This window comes from Neofelis nebulosa, chromosome X, assembly GCF_028018385.1.
Source record: "Neofelis nebulosa isolate mNeoNeb1 chromosome X, mNeoNeb1.pri, whole genome shotgun sequence".
NCBI lineage: Eukaryota > Metazoa > Chordata > Mammalia > Carnivora > Felidae > Neofelis > Neofelis nebulosa.
Window position 1 is genome coordinate 106,769,154 of NC_080800.1, and position 19,580 is coordinate 106,788,733.

Consider the following 19,580-nt stretch of genomic DNA (forward strand, 5'->3'; position numbering starts at 1 on the left):
CAGCCCCTCATGTCCAGTGTGTCACAGTGAACACAACCAGTACAGTTCAGCAATTTGGAGCAGCATTCACTGTATGGATTGACAAACTAAGTCACTCAGCCCAAAGCCTCACACCATTTCTATGTGCATCTGCAGTAACGTAAGTAACATAAGAGGGCAAGTACCTAACATGTGTACTGCATTTTATAGCATTCCATTAAACATGAAAAGAAAAGGGTTGGGGCACCTGGGTGGCTCAGTCAGTTAAACATCCAACTCTGGCTCGGGTCATGATCTTGAGGTCCTGGAGTTCGAGCCCCACATCGGGCTCTCTGCTGTCAGCACACAGCCCATTTCAGATTCTCTGTCCTTCTCCCTCTGTCCCTCCCCCACTCATGCTCTCTCTCTTAAAAATAAATACAAAAAAATTTTTTTAACTAAAAAAAAACGGGTTGACACTAAGCCTTCCACTGTTTGATATGCATACCTATCATAAACAACTCATTCCCTATGGTTTTACTACAATGTAATTATGATACAAATCAGAGTACATTTTTCTAATTGTTGTAGATATTTCATAGAGTTTTGAAACCATAGTGTAACTTGAAAATAAATATTTTTTAATTTATTTTTTATTTTTTTTTCAACGTTTTTTATTTATTTTTTTGGGACAGAGAGAGACAGAGCATGAGCGGGGGAGGGGCAGAGAGAGAGGGAGACACAGAATCGGAAACAGGCTCCAGGCTCCGAGCCATCAGCCCAGAGCCCGACGCGGGGCTCGAACTCACAGACCGCGAGATCGTGACCTGGCTGAAGTCGGACGCTTAACCGACTGCACCACCCAGGCGCCCCTTTAATTTATTTTTTGAGAGAGAGTGAGTGAGCCAGTAAGCGTGAGCCAGGGAGGAGCAGAGAGTGGTGCGGGGGGAGACAGAGGATCAGAGGCAGGTTCTGCGTTGACAACAGTGAACTTGATGCAGGGCTCAAATTCACAAACCATGAGATCATGACTTGAGCCAAAGTCAGACACTCAACAATAATTTTTAATATTTTCATAATAATTTTAAATTATTGTATCCAGTAGTTTTTTAAATGTAAACCCTACTAATTTTAAAAGAATTACTGAAAAAACAGGTTCATTTGCAATCATCAGTACCAGACAATCAAATTAGTAAGTACAGACTAAATGTCTATTGTGTCTGTAGCACCATGACAGGTATTCACTGGAATATAAAATCAGTGGACATGGTCCTTGCCTACAGGAAGCCCCACAACCCAGTTGTGGAATTTTGAACGCTAAGGATTTGGGGAGATGAAGAAGAGGCAAACAATATTCGAGGCTGGAACACTAGGAGCAAAACCAGTAAAAGCAATGCCAGGAAGGATCATACAGGGTTTATGTTGAAAAGGGGTAAGAAACAAGGCCAGGTGGAGAGAGATTTACAAGCCTTTTAAACTACACAGTACACAACAGCAAGCCACTGGAGATTTTTCAATAGGAGACTAAAGTGTCAAAACGTGTTTTCACTTGGAAGCTTTGTGCTGGATGCACTGAAGTGTGGAAACAGCAAGAAAACCAGCTAAACGGCCATAATCTAGAAATGAGGTATGATCACCTGGCCTAAGATGGTTACAAATGTAAATGGAAAAGGTATAAATTAAAAATGAAATGCAGGCCAGTGACAAGCATGACTAAAATAACTTTTATCAAAAAATATATATATAAAATAATTTTTCAATAGCTAAATTCAATTTTTAAATTACAGGCGCACCACCAATTCCATTCCTAACCTATCTATCTATACAAAGGCTTTGCAAAGGGGTGCCTGGGTGGCTCAGTCAGTTGAGTGACTCTTGATTTTGGCTCAAGTCATGATCTCATGGTTCGTGGTTTTGAGCCGCATCAGGCTCCACAGCAGAGCCTGCTTGGGATTCTCTCTCTCTCCCTCTCTCTCTACCCATTCTGCACTCTCAAAATAAATAAATAAACTTAAAAAAAAATACTTTTGCGGGGCGCCTGGGTGGCGCAGTCGGTTAAGCGTCCGACTTCAGCCAGGTCACGATCTCGCGGTCCGTGAGTTTGAGCCCCGCGTCGGGCTCTGGGCTGATGGCTCGGAGCCTGGAGCCTGTTTCCGATTCTGTGTCTCCCTCTCTCTCTGCCCCTCCCCCGTTCATGCTCTGTCTCTCTCTGTCCCAAAAATAAATTTAAAATGTTGAAAAAATTTAAAAAAAAAAAATACTTTTGCAAAAATGTTCACAGCTTTACTCCCAACAGCCAAAAGCCAGAAAACAGCCCAGATGTCCATCAACATGAGAACAGATAAGCAAACTGGTACATCCTTACAATGGGATAGTACTTAGCAGTAAAAAGGAATGAGCCACCAAGAATGGGACATGAATGAATCTCAAAAACATTATGTTAAGAGAAAAACACCTTACACATAACACATGATTACATTAATGTGAAATTCTAGAGTAAATAACTAATCTATGGAGGAAAATACTATCAGAACGGTGGTTGTCTCTGGGGAGTGAGTATAGAGATTGGGAAGAGGCACTTTCTGGGGTGACAGTAATATGCTATATCTCCATAGGGGTTTAGTTCTGCAAATATACATTTGTCAAAATACCATGAATGAAACACTTAAGATTTATACATTTCATTGTATGCTAATTTTACCTTGAAAAAAGTATCAAATAAATATTGAACACTGGCTAATAATATGCATGTTGAAGTGTTTCTGAGTGAAATATACTTAGGTCTGCAACTCTGAAATGCATAAAAAAATAAGTTGGATATCCATTTGCTAGAAGGCTGGAGAAACGGACAAATAGGTGATAAAGCCCATATAGTAAGATATAAATTGAAGAATATATGTAGTGTGTATGTAGATGTTCACTATACAATCATTTCAATATTTTTATATGGTTAAAAATTTTACATAACAAAATGTTTGGAAAAAATTACAGACAGAGCTTTAAAAAGTTTAATAGACCTGGGGTGCCTGGTGGCTCAGTCGGTTAAACATCCAACTTTGGCTCAGGTCATGATCTCACGGTTCATGAGTTCAAAGCCCGCATCGGGCTCTGTGCTGACAGCTCAGAGTGTGGAGCCTGCTTCAGATTCTGTGTCTCCCTCTTTCTCTGCTCCTCCCCTGCTTGCACTCTCTCTCTCAAAAATGAATAAACATTAAAAACATTTTTTTTAAAAAAAGTTTAACAGACCCTTGGTAATATATGAAATTACTGTGACTTTAAGTTTTAATTTTAACTGAGAAAAACTTATTTAATCTTAAGATATTTCTCTATGAAATAGCTTCAAAATATCCATGTCCAAGAAACCATTTTAACAAAGTACATATTTTATAAACATCTAATTTTATGCCAGAAAATGGAAATACAGCTGGAAACATACCTGCACAAAATAAACTGTTCATTCCTATGCAGATATACCCAATACTAAAAATTTCCCACTTGAACTTTAACAAAAGCAAAATCATAATACTATATTACACCATTAGATTTTAGGCTCCTTGGCAGACTACTTTTTCCACATCTACTGCTAATATTTTCAGTGCAGCAAAACTTTAGAAGGACTTCATCTGTATTATGTTTACTATTTTAATTAAAATACCTAACTGCTAAAATTTCTAGAATTAGAAATTACTCAAAATGCCTACATTCCCATATCTCCTCCTACAATATTCATTTTTAAAAGGTATTTATTTTTTCATTTGTCATATTTGAAGCTGGAGAAAGCTGTAGAACATTCTAACATTTATCTTCAATAAAAAATTCGTTAGGGACAGATACAGACATTTGACAAATGGAGAAAGTTCTATAATCTCCGTGAGTTTTGTACATATTTTATAAATATGTTCTTATCAGCATTAAACTTCCTGGAGTGATTTCAAAGTGCTATATAAGAATTAAGTAAACAAATCATAGAGATACCTACACACTACCTGAAATATTCATACTGTATGTCTTACTGATGCCCCTCCCCCCAGTAACACTTAATACAGCCACAATATACTAAAAGTTATCTTTCGAGAGGAAACATCTCCATTATTACTTGGATTTCTAGTCAGACATTAAGGAATGTGCAACTAAGAGCTGTGTTCCATTGAAAAGTGAAAAAAAAATTGGTCACGGTCAGAATGAGTTTTAGGAAGCCCTTCATAGAAATATGGAACAATGAATTAAATGCAGTGGCACACAAAGTCATGTAGTGACCTGAAATCAGCACATGGTACTGTCTTGCCACTGCAAACAGCTGGCTCATGATGGCACATTACCAAAACTCACAGAGATTATAGAATTTTCTCCATTTGTCAAGTGTGTGTATCTGTCACTAAAGAATATTTTATTGAAGATAAATATTAGAATGTTCTACAGCTTTCTCCAGCTTCAAATATGGCACAGGTCTTTCACGCCAGATCTTAGACTCAATGGGACTTACAGATCCTCTGGGGTTTTTTTTAATTCTGCAATTGAAATTTCAATGAAGTCATCTTCTTCCAATAGAAAGATTTCAGGGAACAAGTGATTAAATACACTGAGTAACTCATTTAAGTTGCAAGGGCAGTAAAGTCTCTGGATGTGTCTAACTTGGAATAATGTCAAAGCTAAGACAGCAGGGAGAATTGGCACATGATGCACTGCTATCCAACAAGTGGTTAGGGCAAAACAAACAAAACTTCTCAGGTTCAAATAAAATAAAACGCTTTAATTCCAGATGTTATCATGAGCAATACTGTTGTGACCTTGTTGTGCTGAGTATCAGGGGGAAAAACAAAATAAAATTAAAAATGCAAATAGGCAGGCTCTGGAGAAAAAATGTTCTTTACTAAGTGCTTCAGAAGTACAGAGCCCCCAACTAGACCCACCCAAAATCACTACAGAATAAGACTAGGGGGGCTCAAAATGGATAAAACAGTACCGTGCACCACAATACCCCTAGCTATAAGACAACACCTCTCTCCCCAACAATCCTTTAAGCAGAAAGGGGGCAAGAGTCCTTTTTGAGAACCTAACTATGCTTCGAGAATACCAGGTAGTTTCACTGTAGCAGTTGTGTTCAACTGAGAATAAACCATTGCTCCATTCACTTTGTGGCTCTAGTGAGTTTTCTGTAGCTATAGGGGGAAAAAATGTTAGATACCTCTGAGAAGATATGTATAACAGTTATTAATATCACATGGTCCTGGGAAAAAAAGCTTTTGCAGAGGACTAGCATGCCATGCTCCTCTGCCTATACTCTCAACTCCAACACAACACCCACCCAATTGAAGCACACACCTTAGCTCAGATCTGCATCCCCTGGTAAAGAATGGAAGAGACAAGGTTCAGAAACAGCCAACATCCAGAATGTACTCTTATTTGTGTTATAAATCCTCAGCTAAATAAATATGCATATGGAGGATCAAGGCAAGTCTTAAGATAACACAAACACAATCCACGATGAGGCTGAAGAGAACATACAGCTAGTAGAGTGGTAGGAGACAAATTCTCCTTCCACCATCACCACCATCGCCACCATGCTCCAAGCTGCCATCATCTTCTCTCATCTTTTCACCCTTGAACAGCCGCCTGGCTGGTGTCCCTGGGTAAAGTCATCATTCTCTGTATGTAGCCAGAGTGATCTTTTAAAAAATGTAAATCTGATCATACTCCACATCTTAAAAGTTGTTTAATCTAGGGCAAATTACTCAACCTCTATGTGCCTCAGTTTCCCCATCTGTAAAACAGAAATATAGTCTCAGGGCTGTTAGGAGGATAATGAGCCAATCTTTTTATTTTTAAATTTTTTTAACATTTATTCATTTTTGAGAGACAGAGAGAAACATAGCGTGAGCGGGGGAGGGGCAGAGATAGCGGGAGACACAGAATCTGAAGCAGGCTCCAGGCTCTGAGCTGTCAGCACAGAGCCCGCCACGGGGTGAAACCCACGAACCATGACATTGCCACCTGGGCTTAAGTAGGATGCTTAACTGACTAATCCACCCAGGCATCTCGAGCTTATCTTTTTAAATAACTTAGAACAGAAAGCAACACAAGTAAGGACCAAATAGGTATCTGCTATTAGTATTTCACGACCCGCTCACCCCTCCACCTTAAGAACATCTCAATGGTTTTCCTTTGCTCTAAAGCTAAAGTTCAACGTAATTAATGGGACCTACAATTAATGTTCAGTTAATGACCCACTCCACAACTTCATCTCACCCCCCTCCCTCATCACTCCTTACCAACCCTGGTCTGCTTTCAGTTTCTGAAGGGGCAATCCTCCTTCCTACTGTAACACCTTTGTACCTATGGTTTCCCTGATGAGCTCTTCTCTCCCACACTTTATACTTTGGCTAATTCCTGTGCATCTCTCTGATCTCAACTTAATGACACTGCCTTAGGGACCAACTCCCTGATCTCCCAATCCACATTTGATACCCATATCATGTTCCCTTGCAGCACCCTCTGTAAGCACAGAAAACAGCTAATGCCATTACTCTGTTGTATCAACTTAATATCCATCTACTCCAATGAAACACAAGTTCCATGCACTGAGGGACCTTGTCTGTCTTATTCACTACTTTATCATCAGTGCACGGCATAGGACCTGGCACAGAGGAGTCCTCAATAAATACGAATTAAATGAAAAACAGCCCTCCTTTCACTCATACTCCCTTCTCCTGTTACTTCTCTCTGGGAGGTGAGGAAGAGAAAACAGCAAGGTGCCATAGTGTGGATTCCATGCCATCTTCCCTCTCCTCATTCATCCCTGTCCTCCCTCCTTCCACCTGCCTATTTCTTGTCACCCTCTGCAGCTGTCCCTTCATTCCTCTCTCTACTAAGGTTTCTCTCTCCTCCATCTCCTTCAGTTGGCTACTACCCAAATATGATTGTAAGACCTCACCCCTAACCACAAACCGCCCGTAATGAAAGGCACTGCTTACATTAAAACCAGAGTTGTGGCGAGAATGTGGTGGGCACTGTACTATGACAGGGAAAAGAATTTCAGTATCTCCAAAGGAGCACGAATAGTTATATCCGCAGAGATGATTTTTTTCATTGCTGCTATTTGACTACCACTTGGCTTACCTCCCAAACAACATGTCACACTACTATAAACACAGTCCTTATTTAGGACTGCAAAGAGAAGCAGGGTTATGTCACATGCAGAAATAGCCCAGAATGCCTGAGGGAAAGAGCATAGCATTTCAACAGTGAGAACTCAGGTTTGAGACAAGCACCCTTGGCAACTCTGTTAGCTATGTGAACTTGAACAAGTCTTTTAACCTCGCTGAACTTCGGTCTCCTCATGTCTTATATGGAGGAGATAAAACCAATGTCACAGGACTGTTAGAAATCAGATGAAGTGTGTGATAAAGGATTTCATAACTTATAAAAGGCTCTATACAGATATTTGATTAATAACTGGGTCTAACATTTCAGTTAATTTTCATGTCTCACTGATAACAGTCCATAAAAGTAACAATATAACGATTAACATGTTTATAACTTTAGTGGGATAATATATATTTGTATATTTGTTCACCTCACGAAATATTACTAATCACTTTATTAATTTACTATTTTCATTTTTATTTTGAATCATTCTTAAAATAACATGTTATTATCACTATTTTTGAAATATTGGATAATTCTCCATTAATTTTACAGTTTCTTCTGGCATATTGCCATTTTCACTTTCTTTGAAACTGATTTTACTCCTGGTCTGAATGTTCAACCATGGTACTTTTACTCTTTTACAACTTCCTAAGACAGATTTTATCCAGTCATGTTGATTCAATACATTCAAATTTAATAACATTTCCTAACCAGATTATAATTAACTACTTATATTCACCTTAAGTTTCTTGTTCTTATTTATATATATTGAAATTTAGTACATAAATAGCAAGCAAACCTTTTTTGCTCCATTTCAAATGGTACTGCTCTCACTCTGGACAAACAGTAGAAATACTCTAGAAATTCACTCTACTTTCAAAATATAAATGAACTAAGCATATTATATACATGAAGCTGTTCTAGACACATTACAGCTACTAATCAAAATAATTGGGTATAGTTCCACTTGTGATGAAGGTTCACAAAATAAATTAAAGCATAGCTTCCAATGCATGAAACAGAAAAGCTCATAAAACTACAATAGTGTTAATATTTTTTAAGTTTATTTATTTATTTTTGAGAAAGAGAAAGAGAAGGGAAGGGACAGAGAGAATCCCAAGCAGGCTCTACACCGACAGCACAGAGACCAACATGGGGCTTGAACTCACGAACCATGAGATCATGATCTGAGCCAAAATCCAGAGTTGGACACTTAACTGACTGAGCCACCCAGTCCCTAGTGTTAATATTTTTTATAATTTTGTTTATACTACTGAATTTTATACCTTGGTCATCCCTTTCCATTCACCAGAAAGTGAGTTTCAGCATATAGAAATAACCAGGTATGCTTAATCTCTCAGTGTGAAAGCTTTAGGGTGACAAACATTTCACTCACTAAAAACGGGTTCCTATCTACTTAAAAATTAAGAGTTTTGATTTCCAAGCTATCATTTTTTAAAGTTTTTTTTAAATGTTTATTCATTTATTTTGAGAGAGTGTGTGTGAGTGGGGAGAGGAGCAGAGAGAGTGGGAGAGAAAGAATCCCAAGCAGGCTCCACGCTGTCAGCACAGAGCCAGAAGTGGAGCTCCATCTCATGACCTTGAGATCAAGACCTGAACCAAAATAGACACTTAACCAACTGAGCCACACAGGCACTCATCTAAAAGATCATTTTAAAATGTTAAAATTCATTATAATGTTTATTATTAGCTTTAACACCTACGTGGCAACAAATAACCACCAACAGTGCTTTCATCAACCCAAGAATAATAAATACAAAAGTGTCATTTCTTGATATTATTAAGGAAAATGATTTTAAAAAAACCTCCTGTCATCTATCATATATTCACTTCTAATTAATTGTTCGATTGTTATTTCTACATAGTCTCTGACCAAACACTAGCATTATTAAAATAATGTTATCACTATTTTTGAAATATTGGATAATTCTCCATTAATCCCATTTCAAATTCATCCTATTGATGACTTGATAGTTTGATGCTTTACTTCTAGTTAAACTTGCTCTTTGGTTTTAAAAACACCACTATTTTGAATTACTCTGATGTTCTCTCACATTAAAATGGAATTCTTTCCAGTCTACTTTAACAGATTATATTAGCTTAAAAGATTAGATTATAGGGCTTCCTGGGTGGCTTAGTTAAGCATCTGAGTCTTAATTTTAGCACAGGTCATGATCTCACAGTTTGTGGGATCAAGCCCCACATCAGGCTTCACGCTTGCTGGAGCCTGCTTAAGATTTCCTCTCTCCCTCTCCCTCTACCCTTCCCCCACCTGCATGCACACACTCTCTCCTCAAAAAAATTATACTAATCTGAAAACTGTTAAAAATAATAAATACTTGAAAAATTACCTTATAGCCTATTGTCTTCCTGTAATAAAGAATTTCCTTTTCCAGGAGCTCAAACAAACGTGGTGGGAAAAACTGAAAATCCTGAACATTTGGCTGCTTTGGAGGTCGGGGAGCCTATGGGGGGAAATGCATTACACACATATTTGTTTTCAGTACATGAAGTGAACATACTTATCTTTAACTATTTCTTTAATATATAGAAAAATAAATATAATAAGTCCCTTTATATAAGGCTGGGCATACCAGCTACTTTTCTACATTGTTGTTATATTTTAAAGACTATAATTTCACACTAATATAAATCAATCTAAATCACAGACCATGTTACAGGAGAATTCTGCTGTAGAGCATAACAACAGAGCTCATTCTTTTTTACCTTTGGAACCTTTGGCTCACTGACACGTAAAGCCTCTCTAAAGTAGGCATCCACTGCGTAGTTTGCTTTGCGTTCTCGTTTAGGAGGTTCGATCCATTCCACCATCCCAAGCTATACACAGTAAGAACAAGGAATTTAATTATTCCAAAATGTTTATAAAAAATCAGACACAGCAAAGTTGCACAAGCATGAGAAAACTAAAGCTATTAGGAAGAATCAAACTTGCTTTAGATGTCACAATTATGTATCCCAAGTTCCAAAACCTTGTACCATACAGGCCAAGTTCAGGTTCAAGGATGCTTATCTTTTTCCTTTTTTTTTTTTTGTAAATAAGTTTAATTCTTATTTAAAAAAAAAACCTAGTTCTTCCTTAATAATTGGGAAGAATTTGCACAATCAGATTAGTATTTTATGTTAAAATGAATACACAGTATCTAATACAGATGGAAGACTAACATTGATTCTGGTGACTGTGTCAAGTGTATGAATTAGAAATAGCTGAATGGAGTATGATGAATATCCACACAACAGGCATGTGTCCCTTCTAATCAAGAGTTAAGTAAGGTCTTGGGGCACGTGGGTGGCTCAGTCAGTTGAGCACCCAACTTCAGCTCAGGTCATGATCTCACCAGCTCATGAGTTCAAGCCCCAAGTAGGACTCTGTGCTGACAGCTCAGAGCCTGGAGCCTGCTTCAAATTCTGTCTCCATCTCTCTCTCTCTGCCCCTTCCCCACTCGCACACTCTGTCTCTGTCTCTGTCTCTCTCTCTCAAATGTAAATAAACAATTTTTTTAAAAAGATGTAAAATGAAGTAAGGTCTTAGTAAGACAGCTGTGGGAAAAGTCAGTGGAATCAGAAAGACCTGAATTTGAAACCAGGTTCTGCCACTTTACCAGTTGTAGAACTTGGGGAAGATTAATTTCTCCCTCTATGAAGTGGGAATAGTGATAACCTAACTTTAGGATTAAATGTGACCATGTAAGTGAAGGTATTAAATAAACTGCCAGGAGGTAAATGTAAATTATTATTAAATATCCAAAGTTGGGTGAACAATGGTTAGGTCGCTTTAAAAGACTTTACCCCAATATTAACTAGAAAATACAATTTAAAAGCCAATAGGCAAAACTGACAATCCAAAATTCTGGAGTCTCAAGAGATGGTTTTCCAGTTCAGATATTTTTTTTTGGTTTCAGACTGTCTATCCTAGTGCCTGTACACAAAAGAGGCCATTAATCTATAATTAATACCACTCTATTTGATTCTATCTGAGGGTTGAGTTCCAACCTTGGTATCCTATTTTAAGAATGGATGATAAACCAAGATGACTAAGATGGTCAGAGATCTATAAACTCTCAGTGTCCAGAGAAGAGAAGACTAAAGACAGACATAATGGTGGCATTCACATATGTAAAAGTCTATCAAGTAGAAGAGAACACAGTTCTCTTTTGAGCCATAAGGTTAAAACCAATGGGGAAAGTAAACTGCTACTTGATATAATTTAACAAATATGTCGTAAGTACCTATTTTATTATTTACAAGTCAGTGTCATGGATACAAAGATGAATAAAATAACGTCTTCCATCAAGGAGCTTGTAAGTCAAATAAGAAGTGTTATGAGAAGCAAAAAACATAAAACAGTGAAATGAACTCTCCCAAGAGGAGTATGATCCCCAACATGACCACAGGTAAATAGAGGCTGGATAACTGTCCTACATGCCCTAGATGGGATTTCTTAATTACAAAAAAGGTCGGACTAAATGACCTTTAAGTTATCTTTTAACTCTAAAAGCTTACGAAATAGTATACAGATAGTATACTAAAAGCTTACAGATAGTATAATGTAAGTTTACATAAAGTAAAAATACCCAGTGAAATGAGTTTTGTTTTTTTCCCCTCAACTGAATTAACGTGAGAGGATAGTAACAGAAAAGATGTTTTATTAATAACCAATATGTTATTTGTCTCAATTGGGATGAAAATAAATCAATAATAATTTAAATTAACTTAATCAAAAGTAACGTACTGGCCATTTAACCCAAACTTATATGCAAGTCTAGGTATTCAAATTTGGAATAAGCATTAAGGGTCAATTCCCAAACTTTGAAAAACACCAAATGGTGCTGAATTAGTTTTAGATAAGAGTACATTAATACAAACTAATTCAAGTTGATTTCTTCAGGATCAATGTCAGTCATTATGATTTAATTTACCAGACAGACATGGCTGTAAAGTAATGCAACTGGTTCAACAAATCATATATGAACATCTACCTCATTATATAATTCCCATGATTTATGTACAAACAACATTCTTCTATGTTTTCAATTCTCTTCAAAGGATAATATTAACCTATTTTTTGAACCTATCTAGAAAATATGAAAAGCCAGAAATAAAAGGTAATCTCAAGTCAGAATATTTTTAAAAATCTGATTTGGCCATTCAATTATAAAAACACAAGTCATCATAATTATTACTAAAATTTCTCTATATGTGTACATTATTTTGCTAGAAATGGAAGCACAGGAAAACCTGATGTATTAGAAAGACAAATATTTTACTAAGTCTAATTTTACTCTAAGAATGTAGATATGAAGATCCACTGATATTTAGACTTTTCGCTGTTTAATATTTTTCCACTTTATAAAACACTCTTATTACCATGGAAATAACTGTAAAATTTACAAAATTCATACCACACAATGAGATCTAGAAAACAATTTCTACCTTATGCATGCAAGCCATCACGTTCATCTCATCAGAACAAAACGTAAACAGTCTAAACTAAGATTACAGATAGAACCACCAAATAGATTAAGTGAAGACACTAAAAACTACCAGAAATAATGATAGCAACAGAGCATTAACAGCATACTAGTTGCAATGCAAACTAAAATGGCTCACCTCTCATTCTTCAGTAAAATCAATATCCAAAATAAGCTTTCTTATTTTAACAAAATTCATTTCTGTGAGTTAAAAATATAACAGCCTTATAGAACAATTTCAGCAAACAAAATGATAAAATTATAACTCAGAAAGTGAAATAAATATCCATGAGTCCATGCTGATATAAATAACTGAGTATATATATAAATGGGAAGGGACAGGTCTTCCTTACAGAAAACTCTCCACTAATAAGTGTAGGAGGAATGAAAGGAAAACAAAATTACTATTAGGCAAACACCACAATAATAACTATTGCAGGCAAACTCCAATACATGCTTAAATCAATGGGTATGTTTGAGGAGTATATTCCCCAAGATATTTATCAAGTACAAAGGGAAAATGGTAACTCTACAGTGAAGAAACCCAGAAGACACCACCTCAACTAAGTGATCAAGGTTAACAGTCCCTACAATACAACACAGCAACATCTTATATTCCCTGGTAAGATGTACTGAGGACATAACATCTCTTCCATGGCATTCTTGCCAAAAAATACATAATCCAATCATGAGATAATGTCAGACAAATCCAAAATGAGAGACAAACTACAAAATAACTGACCAATACTCTTCAAAATGGTAAAAACTGGAAAAGACAAAGAAATACTGAGAACACAGATTAAAAGAGCCTAAAAATATCAGCAAAAAAAATGCAATCTGGGTCAACAGAATGAGAAGACAGGCTCAGAATGACAGAAAATATTTGCAAAACATAGCTCATAAATGACTATTATCCAAAATATACAAAAAACTCCTAAAATTCAACAATAAGAAAACAACCTGATTTTAGGTGTTTTTTTTAAGTAGGCTCCACACCAAAGATGGGGCTTGAACTCACAAACCCCAAGAACCAGAGTCACATGCTCTACTGACAGAGACAGTGAGGTGCCCCACAAACAACCTGATTTTAAAAATGGGCAAATGGGGCATCTGGGTAGCTCAGTCGGTTGGGCGTCTGACTTCAGCTCGGGTCATTATTTCACCTTCCGTGAGTTCGAGCCCCACATCTGGCTCTGTGCTGACGGCTCAGAGCCTGGAGCCTGCTTCTGAGTCTGTGTCTCCCTCTCTCTCTGCTCCTCCCCTGCTCATACATTCTCTCTCTCAAAAATAAATAAACATTAAAAATTTAAAAATAAATAAATAAAAATAAAAATGGGCAAAGGATCTGAAAAGATGCCTTGCCAAAGAAGACATACAGATGGAAATAAGCAAATGCAAATAGGCTGAACATCTTCTGTCAGTGAAATACAATGAGAACAATGAGATACTACTACACACCTGTTAGAATGGCCAAAATCCAGAACATTGACAACACCAAATGCTAGTGAGAATGTGGAGCAACAGGAACTCTCATTCACTGCTCATAGGAATGCAAGAAGAGTTGGCAGCTTCTTACAATACTAAACATAAACTTACCATGTACTCTAGCAACCATGCTCCTTGGTAACTACCCAAAGGAGTTAAACTCTCTGTCCATCCAAAAACCTGCACATGGGTTTTTATGAGAGCTTTATTCATAACTGCCAAAACTTGGAAGCAACCAGGGTGTCCTTCAGTAGGTGAATGAATAAATAAATTGTAATACATCCAGACAATGGAGTATTACTCAGCACTAAAAAGAAAAGAGCTATCAAGCCATGAAAAAAACAGAAGCCACCTTAAATGCATACTACTAAGTGAAAGAAGCCAATCTGAAAAGGCTACATACTCTAGGATTCCAACTATATAATATTCTGGAAAATGCAAAACTATGATGACAGTACAAAGATCAGTGGTTGCCAGAGGCTGTAGAGACAGAGAAATGAATAGGTAGTGTACGAAGGACTTTTAGGGCAGTGAAACTATTCTGCATGATACTCTAATGGTGGATACATGTCATCATACATTTATCCATACCCACAGAATGTACAACACCAATAGTGAACTCTAACATAAAAGATGGACTTTGAATGATAATGATGTATCAGTGTCAGTTCAATTTTAACAAATATACCACTCTGATATGGGATACTGGTAGTGCAGTAGGCTATGTTTGTTTGGGGCAGGGAGAATATGGGAACTCTTTCCATTTTCTGCTTGATTTTGCTGTGAATCTAAACTGCTCTTTAAAATAAGGCTTCAGGGGTGGCTGGGTGGCTCAGTCAGGTAAGCGTCCAACTTCGGCTCAGGTCATGATCTCATGGTTCATGGGTTCAAGCCCCACATTCGGCTCTTGGAGCCTGCTTTGGATTCTGTGTCTCCCTCTCTCTCACTGCCCCTCCCCTGCTTATGCTCTGTCTCTGTCTGTCTCCCTTTCTCAAAAATAAATAAACATTAAAATAAATTTTTTTAAATAAAGCTCCATTTTTAAAAATTGCAATGTTGAGACCCTGGATTGTATTTCCTGGAACAGAGAAAGAACATTAGGGAGGAAATGTGTTTTTTTCCTGGACTTGATAATTGTACTATGATCATGTAAATTGTTAACATTAGGGGAAGCTGAGTGAAGGATACATGTGAACTCCATACTATTTTTTGTAATAAAGTCTAAAGTCATTTAAAATTTAAAAAAATTTAGGGGCACCTGGGTAGCTCACTCAGTCAAACATTTAACTTCAGTTCAGGTCATGCTCTCTCTCACAGTTCATAGATTCGAGCCCCACATCAGGCTCTGTGCTGATAGCTCAGAACTTGGAGCCTGCTTTGGATTCTGTGTCTCCCTCTCTCTGCCCCTCCCCTGCTCACACTCTTTCTCTCAAAACTAAATAAATATTTTAAAAATTTTTTTAAGTTAAAAAAATTTTAAAAATTTTAGTTATAGGGGCGCCTGGGTGGCTCAGTCTGTTGAGTGTCCAACTTCAGCTCAGGTCATGGTCTCCCGATTTGTGAGTTCGAGCCCCACATCAGGCTCTGTGCTGACAGCTAAGAGCCTGCAGCCTGCTTCAGATTCCGTGTCTCCTCCTCTCTCTGCCCCTCCCATGCACATGCTCTGTCTCTCTCGGTCTCTAATAAATAAACGTTAAAAAAATTTTTTTTAATTTAGTTATAGCCATAATTTTAAACAAAATAAGTAAAACTCCCACTTCCTCAAAGGACTCTTGTTGTCCATGCAGTGCATTACTGTACCCTCAATTTGACAGGGGAGAAAAATGAGTACCCAAAGTCAATTAGTGACACAGTTGGGATTTCAGCTTCAGAATCCAGGAACTCAACCACAATCCTACACTGCTTCTCAAAAACAAGAGTAGCAGTAGCAACAGCAGCAAATACAATGATGAAGATTATGGTACTAATAATAATCTAGCAGAATATATTAAAAGATAACACTTGCATGAGATCTTCTGATTTACAGCAAATTTTACTCCATAGCAGAGCACTGTAAGAGTTAAGTGCCAGTGGTTATTTTATTTTATTATCATTTTAATTTTATTTATTTTTTAAAGTAATCTCTACACCCAACATGAGGCTTGAACTCACAACCCCAAGACCAAGAGTCGCATACACTTCGGACTGAGCCAGCGAGGCTCCCCTGCCAGTGTTTTTTAAAAATGGTTATGGGGAGAAATGCTAATTTGAGAGTCTAGTGGTTAAGGTAAAAGGTTACCTTCTGTTTTTCTCTATAATCTTCTCCTTCAAACTTGTACAAACTTTGTTCAGTGTCCATTCTAAAATTTCTCAGAGAAGATTCTCCCATTTTCTGCAAGCGTTCATTCATCTCTGCAGTCTAAAGTTCAATACATTGAAATTAGAAAATTATCACTGAACTGCTTATAAAAATCTGTGGACTCTCTTTAGAAGTGAGGTTTTGACATGAAATATCCAATCGGTTAATTTACAAGGTAAGAATACAATGCTAACGTTAAGTGAATATAAATTTAACTTCAAGTATTTTAAATATTTAAATGGTTATTCAAGTATTCTCTATTAGGCTTTCTTTAAAATCTTTTATCACTGAAGATGTAGTCACACTTTGATTTCAGTCTACTCTTACTTATATTTGAAATTATCCATAATTTTTAAAATAAAAGAGATAAATTCAACACAAAACTGTAATAGTCTGAAACAGCTTATTAGACTTTAACAAATGATCCTTTAATATTTCATGAAATGTTCACAAGAGATTTTCATTCAATGCAATTTATCAGTAGATAATTTCTAATACAGTGCAAAAAAATGGGAGTTGTAAAAATGTGGTCCTGATAGATGTGATTAAAAATGAAATTTATTTGGCTTTTAAGTAAATATCAACATCATTTTCAATAAAAATAAGGTATAAGGTCACTCAATTTTAAATTCTACTTCTTAGTTTTTATCGCCAAAAACTAAACTAAAAAACCCTAAACCACCTCTGGATATCAATCTACAAATCCTTAGAGAGAACAGGAGTTATTTTAAACATGCATTTGAAATGATGCAAATACAAGAAGCATACCAAAGTATGTTGATATTAAAGCAATTCATCATGAAAACAAATGCCATTTTAACGAACCTTCTTTTCCCCTCTTTCTAGGAGAGTTGTAATATCTTCATCTGTCAGCTCACTTTCTTTAGAAGCAAAAACATGGGTGGCTCCATGACGTATCATTTGCAACATTTCCTCTTTTGCCAGCTTATTAGACTGTTGGTCAATGAGTCTTCCTAATAATAAAAGTTGTGTATTTTCAATTATATTCCAGAGAAAGCACAGCATCATACATAGTTCTAACCAGACACTACAACATTTAACCATAAGTCAAGCTTTATGAGAAAGAACAATTAATGAACTTTAAAGTTATATTAATGAACAGCCCTACCAATTTTTCTTCTACCATACCTTCTATTTCAATAGAAGTTTTTCTGTAAAACTCTAGTTTTTAAAAAAGGAAGAACTTCTAAGCTATGCCTCACTGACATTTTAATTGCTTCCAAAAATAGTAAACTATCCCATAATTTATTGGGATTTTGAGTGCAAAGCTATTTTGCATCTTTGTACTTCTGAAATTAAATTTCTTTATCTTAAAATGTGAGTCACACTGACAGATGTGACTCTAAAACTCAGAAGAACAGAAATATTTTTTCATGTTCAAACTTCATTTTTCAGATCAAAATTTCTTTCCACCAACAGGCACTCTATAATACCTGCTTAAAATGTTTTAACCTAGACATTTTAACTGCTGCTTAATATCAGAATCTTCAGAAGACATGCCATTGGCATTCACCTAGAAGGTAGTGATGTTCAACTATCTACTCCATATATTACTGAATGCAAGGCTTTAAATTAGAAAGATTTAAATTAGCACTTATTTAAAAAAACTGACCTTTTTCCTCTAAATTTGGAAATTTTTGTCAACTTTAAAAGTAATCTCCTTTAAAGAAAATTGCATGTGTTTTTGCAAAAAAACACCTAATTAAGTTTATATGTTCAAATACCTTGTTGTATAACAATTGAGTCAAGTCTCAGTTTTATCTCTGCTCTTTCTACAATCCTTTCTTCAACAGTGTTGTCAGTGATGAGACGGAACACACGTACTGGCTTCTTCTGACCAATACGATGTGCTCGATCCTAGTAGAAAGAATCCTAATGTAAGACATTGGGCATTCTGGATAAAATATATAGTATAGCCATCATATGCTATAAAATGCTGGATATAAAATTAGTTTCTGAGCTCTCTTTTTAAAGAGCTTTAAAAAGCTCACTTTTTAAAGAAGGATGATGAGGGGTGGTGGTGACTCAGTCGGTTGAGTGTCTGACTCTTGATTTCAGCTCAAGTCATGATCTCACAGTTCATGGGATCAAGCCCCACACTGGGCTCCACACTGATAGCACGGAGCCTGTTTGGGATTCTCTCTCTCTCTCTCCCTCTCTCTCTGCCCTTCCTGTGCTCACTCTCTCTCTCAAAAGCAAATAAGCTTTAAAAAAGGAAGATGATGAATATTAAGAATATCTACAGATCACTGTGACCAAAAAAATCTGCAAATATTATACTATACCATTAATGGAAAACTTCCAGAAAGACAACAGCCAAAGCCCCTGTAAGATGAGGACTAGAGGGAGTTTATTAAATGAATTTAAGCCACTAAATACAAACATCTTCCCCACTAGCAAGAAATTTTGTGAGGGGCAAAGTAATTATCAAGGGTTGCCGTGGTGGCAAAGTTAGCTTTATCTCATCATCATGCAGTTCCTTCTGTTTATGGAGGCAATTCAGGGATGTAAAGGGTCATAAAAATTAATGGTATATTAAAATCCTTACTATATAATGGTCTAGAATTAGTCCTATGATTTATAGTTGGCAAAGGTGACAGATGGCAAGTACTGATTATATAAAAACAGCTAGGGGAGTGTCTTTAAAACACAGAAGCTGCTAGGGGTGCCTGGGTGGTTCAGTTGGTTAAGCATCCGACTTCGGGTCAGGTCATGATCTCATGGTTCATGGGTTCGAGCCCCACATCAGGATCCGTGCTGATAGCTCAGAGCCTCGAGTCTGCTTCAGATTCTGTGTCTCCCTCTCACTCTGCCCCTCCCCCACTCGTGCTCTGTCTCTCTCTCTCTCTCTCTCTCTCTCAAAAGTAAACGTTAAAAATAAAAATGTCCTGATGGTCAATATGTTTCAATTCTCTATTATAAAAAAAAAAGAAGGTGGTGGGTGCACTCCTGAGTTTTGGTCTCAAAAAATATAAATACAAATATATAAATAAATTTTTAAAAAAGGAAGAACTTGGGGCGCCTGGGTGGCTCAGTCAGCTAAGCGTCCGACTTCAGCTCAGGTCACGATCTCACGGCCAGTGAGTTCGAGCCCCGCATCGGGCTCTGTGCTGACAGCTCAG

At 36.8% G+C, this 19,580-nt stretch overlaps 1 protein-coding gene across 10 annotated transcripts in view; it reads right to left on the bottom strand.

The window, feature by feature from the left end:
* The window catches only part of SMARCA1 (SWI/SNF related, matrix associated, actin dependent regulator of chromatin, subfamily a, member 1), a 279,079-nt gene that overhangs the window by 228,082 nt on the left and 31,417 nt on the right, over positions 1-19,580 (bottom strand). For all 10 annotated transcript variants that reach the window (XR_009257261.1, XR_009257260.1, XM_058714167.1 and 7 more), the window contains 5 exons: positions 18,183-18,315; positions 17,263-17,411; positions 16,378-16,497; positions 9,853-9,963; positions 9,477-9,590 (listed from right to left, as the gene is read on the bottom strand). Coding sequence is in view for 8 of the 10 variants with exons in the window: in XM_058714167.1 (XP_058570150.1) it covers positions 9,477-9,590; positions 9,853-9,963; positions 16,378-16,497; positions 17,263-17,411; positions 18,183-18,315 (627 nt within the window). In the remaining 2 variants the exon portion in view is untranslated. The remainder of the gene's footprint in view (positions 1-9,476; positions 9,591-9,852; positions 9,964-16,377; positions 16,498-17,262; positions 17,412-18,182; positions 18,316-19,580) is intronic.